Below are 12514 nucleotides of genomic sequence, written 5' to 3' on the forward strand. Positions count from 1 at the left end.
ATGTGAACAAGGAGGGAGGCAGGAGCCGTGTGGTGGGCGCTGGGGCCACTGAAGTTATGGAGCATTGGGGTTATGGGGCAGGAGGGCATGGGGCTTGGTCAATGGAGCTACAGGGTAATAGGTATACACTGTGGGGCTCTCGAGCTGCGGAGCACTGGGTCTGTGGGGCACGAAGCCAGTGAGGCCTGGTGTATGGGGCAGTGGAGCAGAGCTCTGTGGCGCGTGGCACATGGACAAGGGGCCACGCACTGTAGGAGAGGGCGGCGGGCAGACACGCCGAGGCCCTGGGGTGGGTCTGGATGGGATGGTGGGGGTGGCAGGGTGGGCTGGAGGGTTATAGTGTCGGCGATGATTGTCCAACGTCAGTTTGGCTGGACCAGTGGCGTCATCTCGGTGTCTGACTCCAGCCCCCCAGAGCAAGTCTTAATTCCCCCAGCTCAGCCACGGCGCACGTGCAAGAGAAAGCACTTCAAGGACGTCCTCGAGGCCAGCTTGAAACAAGGCAGCATCGACATCAGCTCGTGAGAGACACCTGATTGCCCAGGACTGCCCCAAACGGAGGAAGAGGCGGCTGCAGGGAGCTCAGTGCTTTGAAGCCTCACAACAACAGCAGATAGAAAAACAGGAGCGGCAGAAACTGCGCATCAAGAACCGAGCCAAGAGCCCAGAGCCGCCCGCCCTGCGTGGAAACATGTCTGAGCTGCGGCAGAGCCTTTCGCTCCTGGATCAGCCTCATCAGCCATCTTCAGACCCGCAGATGATGCCCTACCCTTGATCTGGCATCTCTACTGAGTCCAGTAGGATTCGCGCTTCTCTGCTGGAGTGCCATAAAAGCCTTGGTGCCAAAGGAAACTCGGCTATAGTTTGATTGTGGGATTAATAAACTGACCAAAAACATTATAAGCCGTAGCTCTAGGACTGCCGCGCTGCTCGAGGAGGGACAACAGTGGCGCCCACGCACAGAGCCCTCATTGTCCCAGCCCAATTGGGGGGGTTGGGGAGCGTGGCCAGCTCACAAGACTGGAGGCTTGTGCGCCAGGATGTTGACCTCACACGGGTTCTGAAAAGCAAGAAGTGTTTGAAGAACCAGTCCCACCACATTAAACGCTCACCACATACGAAGATCTTCATCTTTAATAGCAAACTCAATTACCAAAAGATATAAAAGCCCAAACCGCACAGATAAGGCCTGGCAAGTGAAGATTAGAAGTTACAAGAAGCGTGTTTTTCTGGAGGCACAATAAGCTTATCAAGATTTGAAGGCAATTTAATTTTAACACATCTAAGTCCTAAAGTCTTAAAGCAGGTGGCCGGCCCGAGGGAAAGGACCTTCTTACCTAGGGCTCCAAATGAAGTCTCTAAATAGTGCTAACCAGGTACACTTGCAAGTGGGCAGTTCAGCAAGAACCGTAGCTCAAAATTGAGGAGCAAGAACTCCAAAGTGGACCTGGCTTTTATACTCTGGCTTGGTTAAAATATACAAAAACTTACTACAGAAGGTAAATTATAAAAGCATTCCTAACAGGTGCTTCCCTAATTAATACTTGGATGCCTATTCTTGTTCCCTGTATTAGCTGGTCTGAAATTAGGCTGGAGACCTGCCTGCTGCTTGCACCAATCATATGTACCAGCCTGCGGGGCAAAATCAATTATCTGCTGTTTAAAATGGGGTTTTGGTGGGAGCAAGAAGGAATGTGTTCTGGGACCTGCACAGTTGTATGGACCTAGCAGGTGCCCAGGGAGGACCTGGCTTTCCAAAGCCTTCACTCACTGCAGAGCAGAGCGTGAACTAGAAGGACCCTGGGCAAGTTTCCGGACCAGCAGTTGCGGGAGGGAGGAAGGGAGTGAAGCATCTTACAGTTGGCAGCTAATGAGCGGGCAACTGTATGGCGGTACTTGGAATCAGAGTCCAAGAGCTGCGGGGCCGGCAGGGAGCTGCAGGGTCACATCTAGTCCAAGCCCTGCCTGAGGCAGGATCAGCCCTGTACAACCCCACTGCAAACAAACCTGATGTGCAAACTCAGAGCTACACGACACAGTTGCCCCTGACAGCCCCAGGCATCGCCTCCACCCCTGCCCTGGGATACAGGGGGGCCGCGGCTGCCAACATCCCGCTGCTGCTGGGGGATCACGGACGCTGCAGACAGCCCAGGATGAGGCCATGCTCCCGCTGCAGAGGAAGGCAAAACCCCACCAGTGCGACCAGTCTGGGCAGGGGGAAATCCTTTCCTGCCCCAGTGCAGGATGAGGTCAAGCCTGAGCGCAGGGGCAAGATCCTCCAGCCAGGACCCTGCAGGGTTGGTGTCAGCAGGAGTATTGGCCCAGCCCCAGCCTCGGCTGCACCCAGCACCTCTCGGGGAACACGTGGAACAGCAGAAAGAGGAAAATTCCTTCCTGGACCCATGTAGCAACCAGTAAAGGCCAGAAGCTGGGAAATCCCCACTGGGGAGCCAAGATCCCCATGATCTTCCCTGATATGGGGGAGATGCCCCTGTCCCTGTGTATCCCAGCCGACCCCTAGGAATGCTGTGGGGGTGCCCCTGGAGGAGCCTCCTCAATGCAGCTCTGGGAAAGGGGGTGCATGGGGTGGGGGCAGCAGCGACAGGGGCCCAGTCCAGCTACACCCTGATCTGCCTCCTGCCTCATGCACAAGACCTGTCCTGGGGCTGAGCACCCTGCAGGCAGGAGAGGATTCCCAGCAGGATCCCAGCTACATGATGGTCCCATCTAGAGGCTGTGAGGGTTTTGCTCTCCTCTTTCCTTCCCCGTGCCCACAGAAGGCTGGTGGTTTCCTTCATTCTGCTTTTCAAATACAAGGTGAATCTTATGGGGGGCAGGATGTTGTACGCTAGAAAATACAGTATTTTTTCCCATAGTCAGGAAAGGAGTGAAAGCCAAGAGCTCTCCAGGCATTTTCCAAGGGGTCCTGGAATCAAATGAGGTTGAGAGCCCCTAGGCAGCAGGCCCCTAACTAGCAAAGCACGCTGGGAGTGGGCCAAACCTCCTGCTGGGATGCGCCCTGGGGCTCCAGCAGGAGGTGCTGCTGCCATAGGGACCCTGGGGGCAGCAGAGGGGCTGGGTGACCCCTGCAACCTGCCCCTATCCCAGACCCCCCCAACCCAGCCCAGGTGGTGCAAGGGGCCTGCTCATGTCCTGCCACCGCAAAGATGGGTTTAGGTGCTATACAACGCCCTGGAGTGAGAGCCACAGCCGGTTTTTGAGAGGCAGAAGGAAACAGCTGGAAGTAAAGGAGCAGCAGCGCGAGGGCGACAAGTGGGCAGGGCTCTTTGTGCTTTCACCCAGCAGAAACAGCTGTTACCATATTCCCTCACGTATAATACGCCCGTGTTTGCAGCAGTTGGGTTTTGCGGAAAGGGTGCATGCTACCTATGAGAAAATGCGGTCTATTGGCGGTGAGGCTGGGCCTACATGGAATTGCCAGCCCGCACCTCCACACCTGGAGGACAGCAACAAATACCACGGACAATGTGCAGGGGACAGGCTAATAACCAGGGGTCCCAGGGGATGCAGAGCAGAGAGCTCCAGCCAGCACCCCCTGAATGCATCCACGGAGGCAGAAGATGCCAGGGGCTTCCTCTGTTTGCAGAAAGGGCAGGGCAGCCCCCTGCGCACCAGGAACCAGCCTGTGCTTCTGGCTCGGTACAGGAGACACCAATATAGATCCCCGGTGGGGCTCGGGTGGAACAGGCTGGTCCCCAGGGTCAACATGGCCTGTGAGTGGGGCCCAGAGTGGTGGAGGTGGGTGCAGGGGGTTCATACCAGGGACAGTACCCTTTCTTCCCCGATCGTGTACGTGCCTCAAGGGGTTGCAAACAGGCTGGGCATGCCTCCACAGGCATGTAAAACCCAAAGCTGCTGGCCTGAAGGTCCTGCCGCAATATATTTATGATGCTCGGGATTCTCAGACAGGAGCTACAAGTCTTAGCTGCTGCCATGTCAGCCTAGTCCTTGTGCTAACCCCAGCCGGACTGCCTGGAGCCAAGGCCTGTCCACTACCGCTGGCCCACGGCGATGAGGCTGCTGAGCCGGGAGAGCGGCAGGAGCCCGGATGGAGTCTCACGCTCCCAGAACCCGTGGCGCGTGGTCTCACCCTTCGGTTTGGCCTCCTCGCCCGCATAGCTCGGGTCAGGCTCGGGGAGCTGCCCCAGGCACCTCTCACACACCATCAGCTTCCCTGGAAGGCATAATGTGGAGGCAAGGTGTGAACTCCAAGCAGCCCTCATCTTGGCCAATTCCTTTATAACTCTTGGGTTCTGGCTAGCTACAGCTGCCGTGTTGGGAATGCTTATCTTTATGACTATTGTCCAGCACCCATCTAGCTACTACTGGAACAGCAGGGGCTTTCTGTTGCAGGACATCCAGACTCTTGCCAGTGAGCAAAGAAAGATTTTAATGAATATTTCTGCTGTTTCTCCCTTGTGACTGAAAATGTTACTATCCCTCAGACCTCAGTAATGGCTGGGATTTCTTTTGTACCACATCACGGAGAAGATTCTGCCTTATTTTACTTAATATCGCTGCCTGACTTCTCCCGTCCCTGCAAAAACGATTCCTTCAGTTTCCCTTATCAACGGCTTGCGCTGCATGAAGGTGAAGCTCTTGCGGCTGCTGGCAGTGCTCTTTCTACTGGTCGTATCTCATCTCTAATGACACGCCAGGCTTCGTGGGGCTTTAACCGTGCCCTGCGCAGTCCTCAGCGTCCCCGCCTGGTCTGTCTGCCCCGGGGTTTCCCTGGCTCTCAGCGATTCATTGCACGGAGAAGAATATCCAGAACCAGCACCGAGATCTTTCTGGTCAACTCCAGCACCCAGGAGAGGTTGGTGCTGGGGGCCTGGCACTGTCTGTGCATGCTGGGAAACACAGCCCAAAAATGCTCTGTCCCTACCAGCCCCTTCCTTGCCCAGGAGAGGGGGCAATTGCCGGCCCTGCCAGTCTCCTACCTCCTGGAGGGCCGGGGGCACCTGGGGCCTTGTCCCTGGCTGGAGGTTTGGCCTTGGTGGCAAGAGTCCAGAAGGAGGAGAGCCTGGGGGGAGGAAGGGAGAGGCAGGACTTACGGACCTTGCTGCCCACCCCAGACAGGGGCGGGGGCTGTGGGGTGGAGCAGGCAGGAGTGCCTGGCTCCTCCCTTGTCCGGGGGGGGTGCTTCAAGGGATGGGGGATCCTGGGCCTCCGGCACTGAGGAGCAGCTGGCGGAGCAGGAAGGGATGGTACGAAGGGGTCTGGCTGGATCTTCCCCCCACCTCCCCTTGGACTCCAGGGCATCTCAGCTCATCCAGCAGCTGTGGGGAGAGGGTCCTCATAGCAGCATGTCTCACTCAGGGATCCCAGGACAGCAGCTAGGATCACTGTCCCCATTTCACGGATGGACAAACTGAGGCACAGAGTGGGGAAGGAATTTACCCCAATGGAGCCCCTCATGGCCAAGTGACCTCCTTGGTGCAACCCTGGGCAGGGAGGACACCCCGCAGGGGGGTGGCTGGTCCCTGCCCCGGAGTCAAGAGGGACCCAAAAGCCCCTTGCTGCACAGGGGGGTTTGCCCCGATGCTCTCTCCTGCCTGGAGCCACCTGGGAGCCCCCTAGGCTGGGAAGCTCCCAGGAACCAGGGGGGAAAGACGGGAGGGGTCCAGGTCTCTGGCTGGGGCAGGAGCCCAGGTGCTCTTTACCTTCTCCAGACCAGGCTGTCCTCTGCCGCTCGGCCCAGTGCCATCCTGGACAGCCGGGACAGCCTCCTGCCCAGGCGGGCACTGGTGGGCGTCTGAAGTTCAGGTGTTGGCTGCAGGGAAAGGCTGCGAGGTTCCTTCGTGCCCGGGCACACCCAGGAACCTGATAGATCCCCCCCATGACCAAGTGGGGGGCTCCATGGGGGCACCGTGATGCTTGGGCTCTCAGGCAAGACCCCAGCTCAGCCCAGGCTTGACCTCCCAGGCTCTGCCCGCGCCCTCTCCCCTCACTCCCCCTGCCTTAGGCAATGCACCTCGGAGCTGCTGGAGGAGCCGGCAGGGCTGGGCACGAGGCTGTGGGACAGGCGCACGGCGGGGTCCTTGCAGGTGATGGAGAGGCCGTGGCGCAGGATGGCGGCCAGGCGGCCCCATAGCCGGAAGACGGTGTCGGGGTGCTCCGGCCGCAGGCACAGGTAGTACACGGGGCCCGTGGCCACCTGCAGCCGCAGCAGCCGCTGCATTGTGTCCTGCACCGACAGCCGCACGTAGCGCAGGGGCAGCAGCCTGGGCAAGGCGGGGGACAGTCACGTGTGGTGCCCAGCGCAGGGGTCACCGGTGCCTGTTGCAGAGACCCTCCTGGTCCCCGCCCCGCTACCTGCTGAGCGCCACGGGGGTCTCCTCCAGCGGCCCCTGGGGTGCATCCTCCCACCGGGCCATGAGCAGCACGTTGGGCAGCGGCAAGCAGGGGTCAGAGGACGTCACGCCCAGCGTCACAGCCGTGGGGCAGTTGTGGATGTCCACCCAGTTCCCCTGCTTGGTCACCTGCAAGCGGTGGCAGGATATGGCTGGGGGCGCCGCCTTCTCCCCCTACGCCCCCACTGCACAGCTGTGCCCATTGGGAGGGGTGCCCAGCTCGGGGCCACAGAGCGGCCAGGGATAAAGGCTTTGGTGACCCTAACACAACCCCTTCATCAACCCTGCTGTGTCCTACAATTGCCCCCATCTCGGCTGCGGGGGGGGGGGGGTCTCAATCCCTACCCCCACCCAGGCCTGAGGGAAGGAGGATGCTGGAGCTTGCCCAGGCAAGTGGGATCTGATTCCTGGCTTCCCATGAGGCTCATGGAACAGCTCCAGCTCCAGGCCCGGGGGGCACGTAGCTGCTTGGGTGGGAGGTCTCCGAGCCCAGGCAGCACTTTGCGCCCCCCAGGGAAAGTACCTGGATGAAGTTGCTCTCGAACACGGCTGACCGGGGGAAGAGGTCGTAGTCCGGAGACCGCAGGAGCTGGCACAGCAGCCCCCCCTCCACCTCCAGGGCTGCCTCTCCCCTGCGGGCAGCATCGCCCTCTGCCCCAGCTGTGCGGACCCTCATCGCAGCATCAGGCCACCCCTGGCGGCCAGGGCCACGTCGCTCTCGTCCCTCTGCTCCGAGCCTACCATGCTTGGAGACAGGCCTGGAGCTGTGGGGTGCCCCCCACCGGGCCCCACTGCCCTGGAGCTGTGGTGTCACAATGGCTGACAGGTGACCGTCTCCATGGTCAAGGCTGGGTGACCTGGGGTAGCTGTGGACCCCCCACCCTGCCCAACACCTCTGGATTGCAGCATGCGACACCCCCCCCGTGCAGCTCAGGTAGCCTGGGGCACCAGCAGGGTGGTCCGCGGTGCTTGGAGAAAGGGGACATCGGGGTGGGGTGCGACCCCCCTGGATACAGCACGACTGTAACATCTGGGCTCTACCCAGTGCTCCAAGGACAGCAGCAGCATTGCACCCAGCTCCGCATCTCCCCCAGCCCTGTTCCCTGCGTCCTGGCCCTTGCAGGCAGCAGAGGTGGGTCTGGCAGCCCCAGGCCTCGAAGGAGCTCCTGGCACATCCAGAGCCAGCCCCACGATGAACCCCAAAGGTGGCAGGTTGGGAAAATCCCCCCCTCCGCCATGCTGCCCATGCCCCACCCGGGAGGCGGTGCAGCCCCTTTCCCCATCCTCTCCCCCTGCCCGAGGGGGACGGCCATAATGTTGTCAAGTACAAATTAATAACAGTGCTGTATGCACACCCTTGTCTGTGCCCCATCCAAATCATTTGAGACCCCCACACGGGAGAAACTAACCTTGAATTGTATATAACCCAGTATTATGACGTCAAAAAAAGATACCGTACCTATGGTAACAAGATAAAAATGAGGCTCCAAATTAGCTGACTTTAATGAAATTGTAAAATCAGAATAATGTGCCGCGCTCGCCCTCTTGTGACCAAACAGGCTCAGTACCACCCAAACAAAAAGACCCCCCCGCCCCGCAAAAGCTGAGCTGACAGGAAAGAAGAGCCTGTATTGAAACCTGAGCAGACAAAGGAAACCCGTTCGTAGTCATGATTGGCAACTTGTTAAATTATTCATGCCTGGCATGCAGTGATAGGCCACCCTGCCAACTACAACTTTAAAAAGGTTTCTGCCCAAAGCAGGGAGCTCCAGGCATGCCCAGGAGACACAGTCAGCCAAGGGGCCATTGGCAGACACCGACGGCATACCCCATCCTTGCCAGCATGACTGTGCTCCTCGTCAAAAGCTCTTGGCGGTCTGCAGACCACAGTAGCTTGCGTGAGTCGCTCGAAACCTGTACCAAGCAAGTTCCTAAGCTACGCTACAATGGGTAGTGTAAGTAAAATGAATCTTCTGTGTAAGCAATATGCTTCGAGTCACCTGACTCCTACTCGCCGTCAGTACCCACCTGTCCGGTCACCGGTCCCTTCCGCGCCAAGCCGGTCGCGCCGACCCAGGCTCGCGGGTTTCTCGGGCGCGACGTGGCGTCACGAGCAGGATCTCGGGGAGGCAAGATGGAGTCGGCGCTGATACGCCACTGCCCGTGGCGCACAGGGGACCGTGGCTGTGCAGACTCGGACGACCTGTGGGCGCACATCGCTTACCACCAGGCGGACGGCCCTAGCGGCCCATTAATCACCGGGTATTTGTCTCTGGCCGGGGACAAAGGGGGCAAGGAGTGGGCCATCCGACTGGCATCGAGCTCTTTCGGATGCGTTATGAGCTGGAAGGGAGTGGCCTTTCGGCCCAGCGACGAGGTGGGCAGCCTGCCTCTGGCGCGGGGGAAGCCCCGCGGCGCGGGGAACCCCACACCCGCCCAGGAGTTCGCTCGCTGCATCCAGCACGTGCGGGAAGCGGGAGAGGCCACCCCGGCCGATAAGTTTAATTGCCCGAACCTGCCTCCCGATTCGCGCGGACACGAACTACTGACGCGACTCCGCGAGAGCTTAGAGTCGGAAGGCCGGACGGCGGCGAAGTGGACCGGGCCCAAGTGGGACAAGGGCAAAATGATGAACGTCCTGTTCCGCGCCGTGTCGGTCTTGCTGCGCGAGAACGCGAACTTGGAGGCGCAGCTGCGCACGGCCAGCGAACACGCCGCGGCCCTGGCGCTGAGGGGCAGCCCGCCGCCGCCGCCCCAAGATGGCGCCCGCCAGGAGCAGCCGCTGCGCAGGCGCTACCCCAGCCTGGAGGCGCTGGCGGAAGGGACGTCACGGCCGGACCGCCCCCCCGCCACGGCGCCGCCCCCTCCGTACGCGGAAGACGCTCCCGCGGCCCCGGCGCCGGCAGCCGGAGCGCCTGCTGGCGGGGGCGGCGCGGCGAGCGCGAACTCACGCGGCCCCCGCACGCGCGCCGAGATGGCCGGTCTCCGGGAGGAGACAGGCATCCGGCCGGGAGAGACGCCTGTCGTCTGGCTGGGCCGCTTAGTAGTAGAGGCAGGATACGAAACCCTCGACGCAGGGGAAGCGGTGCAGCTAGCCCGCAGCGCGGCGTGGAGCCGCGGGATAGTCACCGGCTCCGATGCCGTCCTCCAGAACCGACACTGGCCGATTCCCCTCCCGGCTCTCGCGGTGGAAGCCCTCTTCCAAAAGCCGCATGTCTGGCACAAAGGGCGAAATGATGATGACACCAGCTCCGCCGAAACCCTCCTTTTCGCTGTAGTCGGGTGCTCGTACGCCATGTGGTACCCAGGAACCAGCCCCATGGGGTTGGCCCAAGCACACCAAAACGGGCGCTGGCCTCACCGATTCCTCTTCAGCCCAGGCGCGGTCCCGTGTACCGCAGAAGCCATCGAAAGTGCCACCGAGCTCTACGGAGGGCCCCAAGGGTTACTGAGTAAACTACTGCTAAACTTGAACATCGGACAACCGGTATTGTCTGTCCTCAGTCACCAAGGCCAGTTACAAGCAACTATGGGCCAGGGCCCCGGCAAGCGAGCGCAAGTCCAAGTCGCCACCTCTACCTACCTGCCGCAAAAGGGGGGCGGCGTAGGCGCCCGCTACCCCCGACGACAGCCGCCTCAACGATCAGCAGAGGAGAGGGCCATGTTCGGATTCCTGCTAAACCACTCCAAGCTCAGCAAAGCCCAGCTGCGGATGCTAGGAGATGAAGGTCAGTGCCATCTCGCCGAATGTTTCGGATTCAAGTGGACATCTGACCACCAACAAAAGAAACTAAGTGCAGCCGACGACTTGCGATCCTACAGCCGCCTCGCCGTCGCAGACATCATAACTGACTTACCCTATAGGCACTTAGAACAAATACAGTAAAGCTAATGTCAGTATACAGTTACTTGCTGTTTTTTTCTCTCTCTTTTCTTTTTTTTTAGGTCTGTAACGCCCTAACTACCAGTAACTCGATGAGTAACTTTTCGTGGTCCCTTTTGTGATGTATGTTTGCCATGAATTGCCCGTCACCACCAACAACACCTTCCTTGATGCCCTATTGCTCTTCACTGCCGAGTTTCTACTATCAGCTGATAAAAGTCATGCCAACCACACTGACTATAGACTATGTTTTCCATGTTTAAGTAGAGTTAATTGTTTTTCTTTGTTTTTAACTGTCTCTTATACTAAGTTGACTAAAACAATTTGTAGTTAGTAGCTTAATTTTTTTAGTAAGTTTTAGTATTAGCATTTGTTATTTATGTTGTATTTTGCAATAACTTAAGCGCAAAATAATGCATTTATCAGCTTTGTATATACCCGCTTGCCAATAGTAGAAGAAATGGGAGACAACAACAGTGAACTTTAGTGTGTGCGTACAGCAAGGGGGCTTGTCGAGTACAAATTAATAACGGTGCTGTATGCACACCCTTGTCTGTGCCCCATCCAAATCACTTGAGACCCCCACACGGGAGAAACTAACCTTGAATTGTATATAACCCAGTATTATGACGTCAAAAAAAGATACCGTACCTATGGTAACAAGATAAAAATGAGGCTCCAAATTAGCTGACTTTAATGAAATTGTAAAATCAGAATAATGTGCCGCGCTCGCCCTCTTGTGACCAAACAGGCTCAGTACCACCCAAACAAAAAGACCCCCCCCCTCCCCCCGTCCTAACAGTATCACAACAAATGTATCGCACTTATTAGTCTAGAAGGTGCACGTCTGCCTGGAACCAGCACATCAATTTTGACCCACACGTGCACACGTGTGCACATCCACCCCGCATGAAGATGCCCGACGGGGCAGGACAGGCAGGTAAAGCTCCTGTGCTGTTGGCTAAAATAGCCATGGATATGCACGAGGAACTCACTACCTGGGGTCAGCGGGGCCTTTTGGCTCCGTGGACCAGAGGAGCGCCTCGGGGGCAAGTCCACAGGCCGGACTGGGCTCCACATGCCAGGATTGTGCCCTCCCGTGTGCCGTAGAGCAGCCTCAGTGCCACGCTGGTGCTGCCCCCCCATCCTGGCGATGGGGGGAATGGGACCTTGCAGACGTGCCCAACATCTGGAGGGTCCATCCTGTGCCACCCTGGCACCAAATGGCAAGACAGAGGGGTGCAGGCCTGCGGACACCGCTGCTCCCCCAGCTGAAAGAAAACCCAGGTGTCCTGGCGCCCCGCGCTCCCCCCCCCCCCACGCTAACCACTAGGCCCTAATCTCCTCCTGGAAAGGACCCCAGGCATCCTAGCTCTGCACCCCCCCTCCAGCTGGGCACAGGATGGCACCGGGGCAGGGGACAGGAGCCTCCTTGTTTCCCACCCCTGCTGCCTTGCACTCATCCCTGGGCCCTCCAAGGAGCCCCCAGAGCCCATCCACATGCCCCCCAGCTCCAGGGAAGGTGTTTACCCTCATGTGCATGGCGCTGTACAGACTCTGGACCTGGCTCAAGACACAGCTGTGCCAGGGCAGGGGGGACAGTGCCCCCCGCGCCTGGCTGAGACCCAGTGAGACACAGAGCGGGTGCAAAGAGGCTCTGAGCCCCCCCCCGCTTTATTCGGAGACTGGATTCCTGCTGGTGGCAGCTCAGGGCACCCCTGGGCCTTGGCCACACATGGCGGAGGCCTGTCTACACTACGGCACCCTCCCTGGGCAGCTGGGTAAATGCAGGAGGATAGATGGGCTGAGCCCATGGGGCTCGGGGTGGGGGGGGCAGCCTGTCAAGAGCCCCCATAGCTGCCCCAGGTCCCGGCTTCTTGGTCCTGCCCTGGCTTGTGCCTGCATTGGCCCCTGGCTCCTTGACTGGCCCCGTCCCAGCTGTGGGGTGACTGCGGGGTGCTGGGGAGACAGGAGCATCTTGCAGGGGGGAAGGGGCTGGGGCTCAAGCCCTCTAGCTGCACTGGAGCCTGGCACCTCCCTTCCTCCTGGGGGGCGAGGTGCAGGACCACAGGGCACCAGGAGGGGCCCAGAGGCAGGTGGGGCGGGGGGACTGGATCCAGCACGGAGTTAGCTCGGTGCCCTCACCCTGGCCTGGAGCCTCCAGGGGGCTGCTTGACCCCCACTTCTGGCTGTGCCCCCCCCGCACCGTGGGCCTTTGGGGTCCCTGGGGTCATGACCCTGCTCCCCCTGCCCTGGG

At 59.4% G+C, this 12514-nt stretch overlaps 1 protein-coding gene across 1 annotated transcript; it reads right to left on the reverse strand.

Moving 5' to 3' along the window:
• Window positions 1-334: 334 nt before the first annotated feature.
• LOC109316026 (protein FAM71F1-like) lies at window positions 335-7573 on the reverse strand. Its single transcript, XM_019543989.1, has 6 exons — window positions 6898-7573; window positions 6337-6503; window positions 5996-6245; window positions 5685-5794; window positions 4962-5044; window positions 335-4195 (listed from the first exon to the last, which is right to left on the reverse strand). The coding sequence occupies exons 1-6, from the start codon at window positions 7402-7404 to the stop codon at window positions 4014-4016; spliced, it is 1299 nt and encodes a 432-aa protein (XP_019399534.1). The 5' UTR covers window positions 7405-7573; the 3' UTR covers window positions 335-4013.
• Between the last annotated feature and the right edge of the window lie 4941 nt (window positions 7574-12514).

The sequence above is a fragment of the Crocodylus porosus genome, unplaced genomic scaffold, assembly GCF_001723895.1.
Source record: "Crocodylus porosus isolate Cpor-Errol unplaced genomic scaffold, CroPor_comp1, whole genome shotgun sequence".
NCBI lineage: Eukaryota > Metazoa > Chordata > Crocodylia > Crocodylidae > Crocodylus > Crocodylus porosus.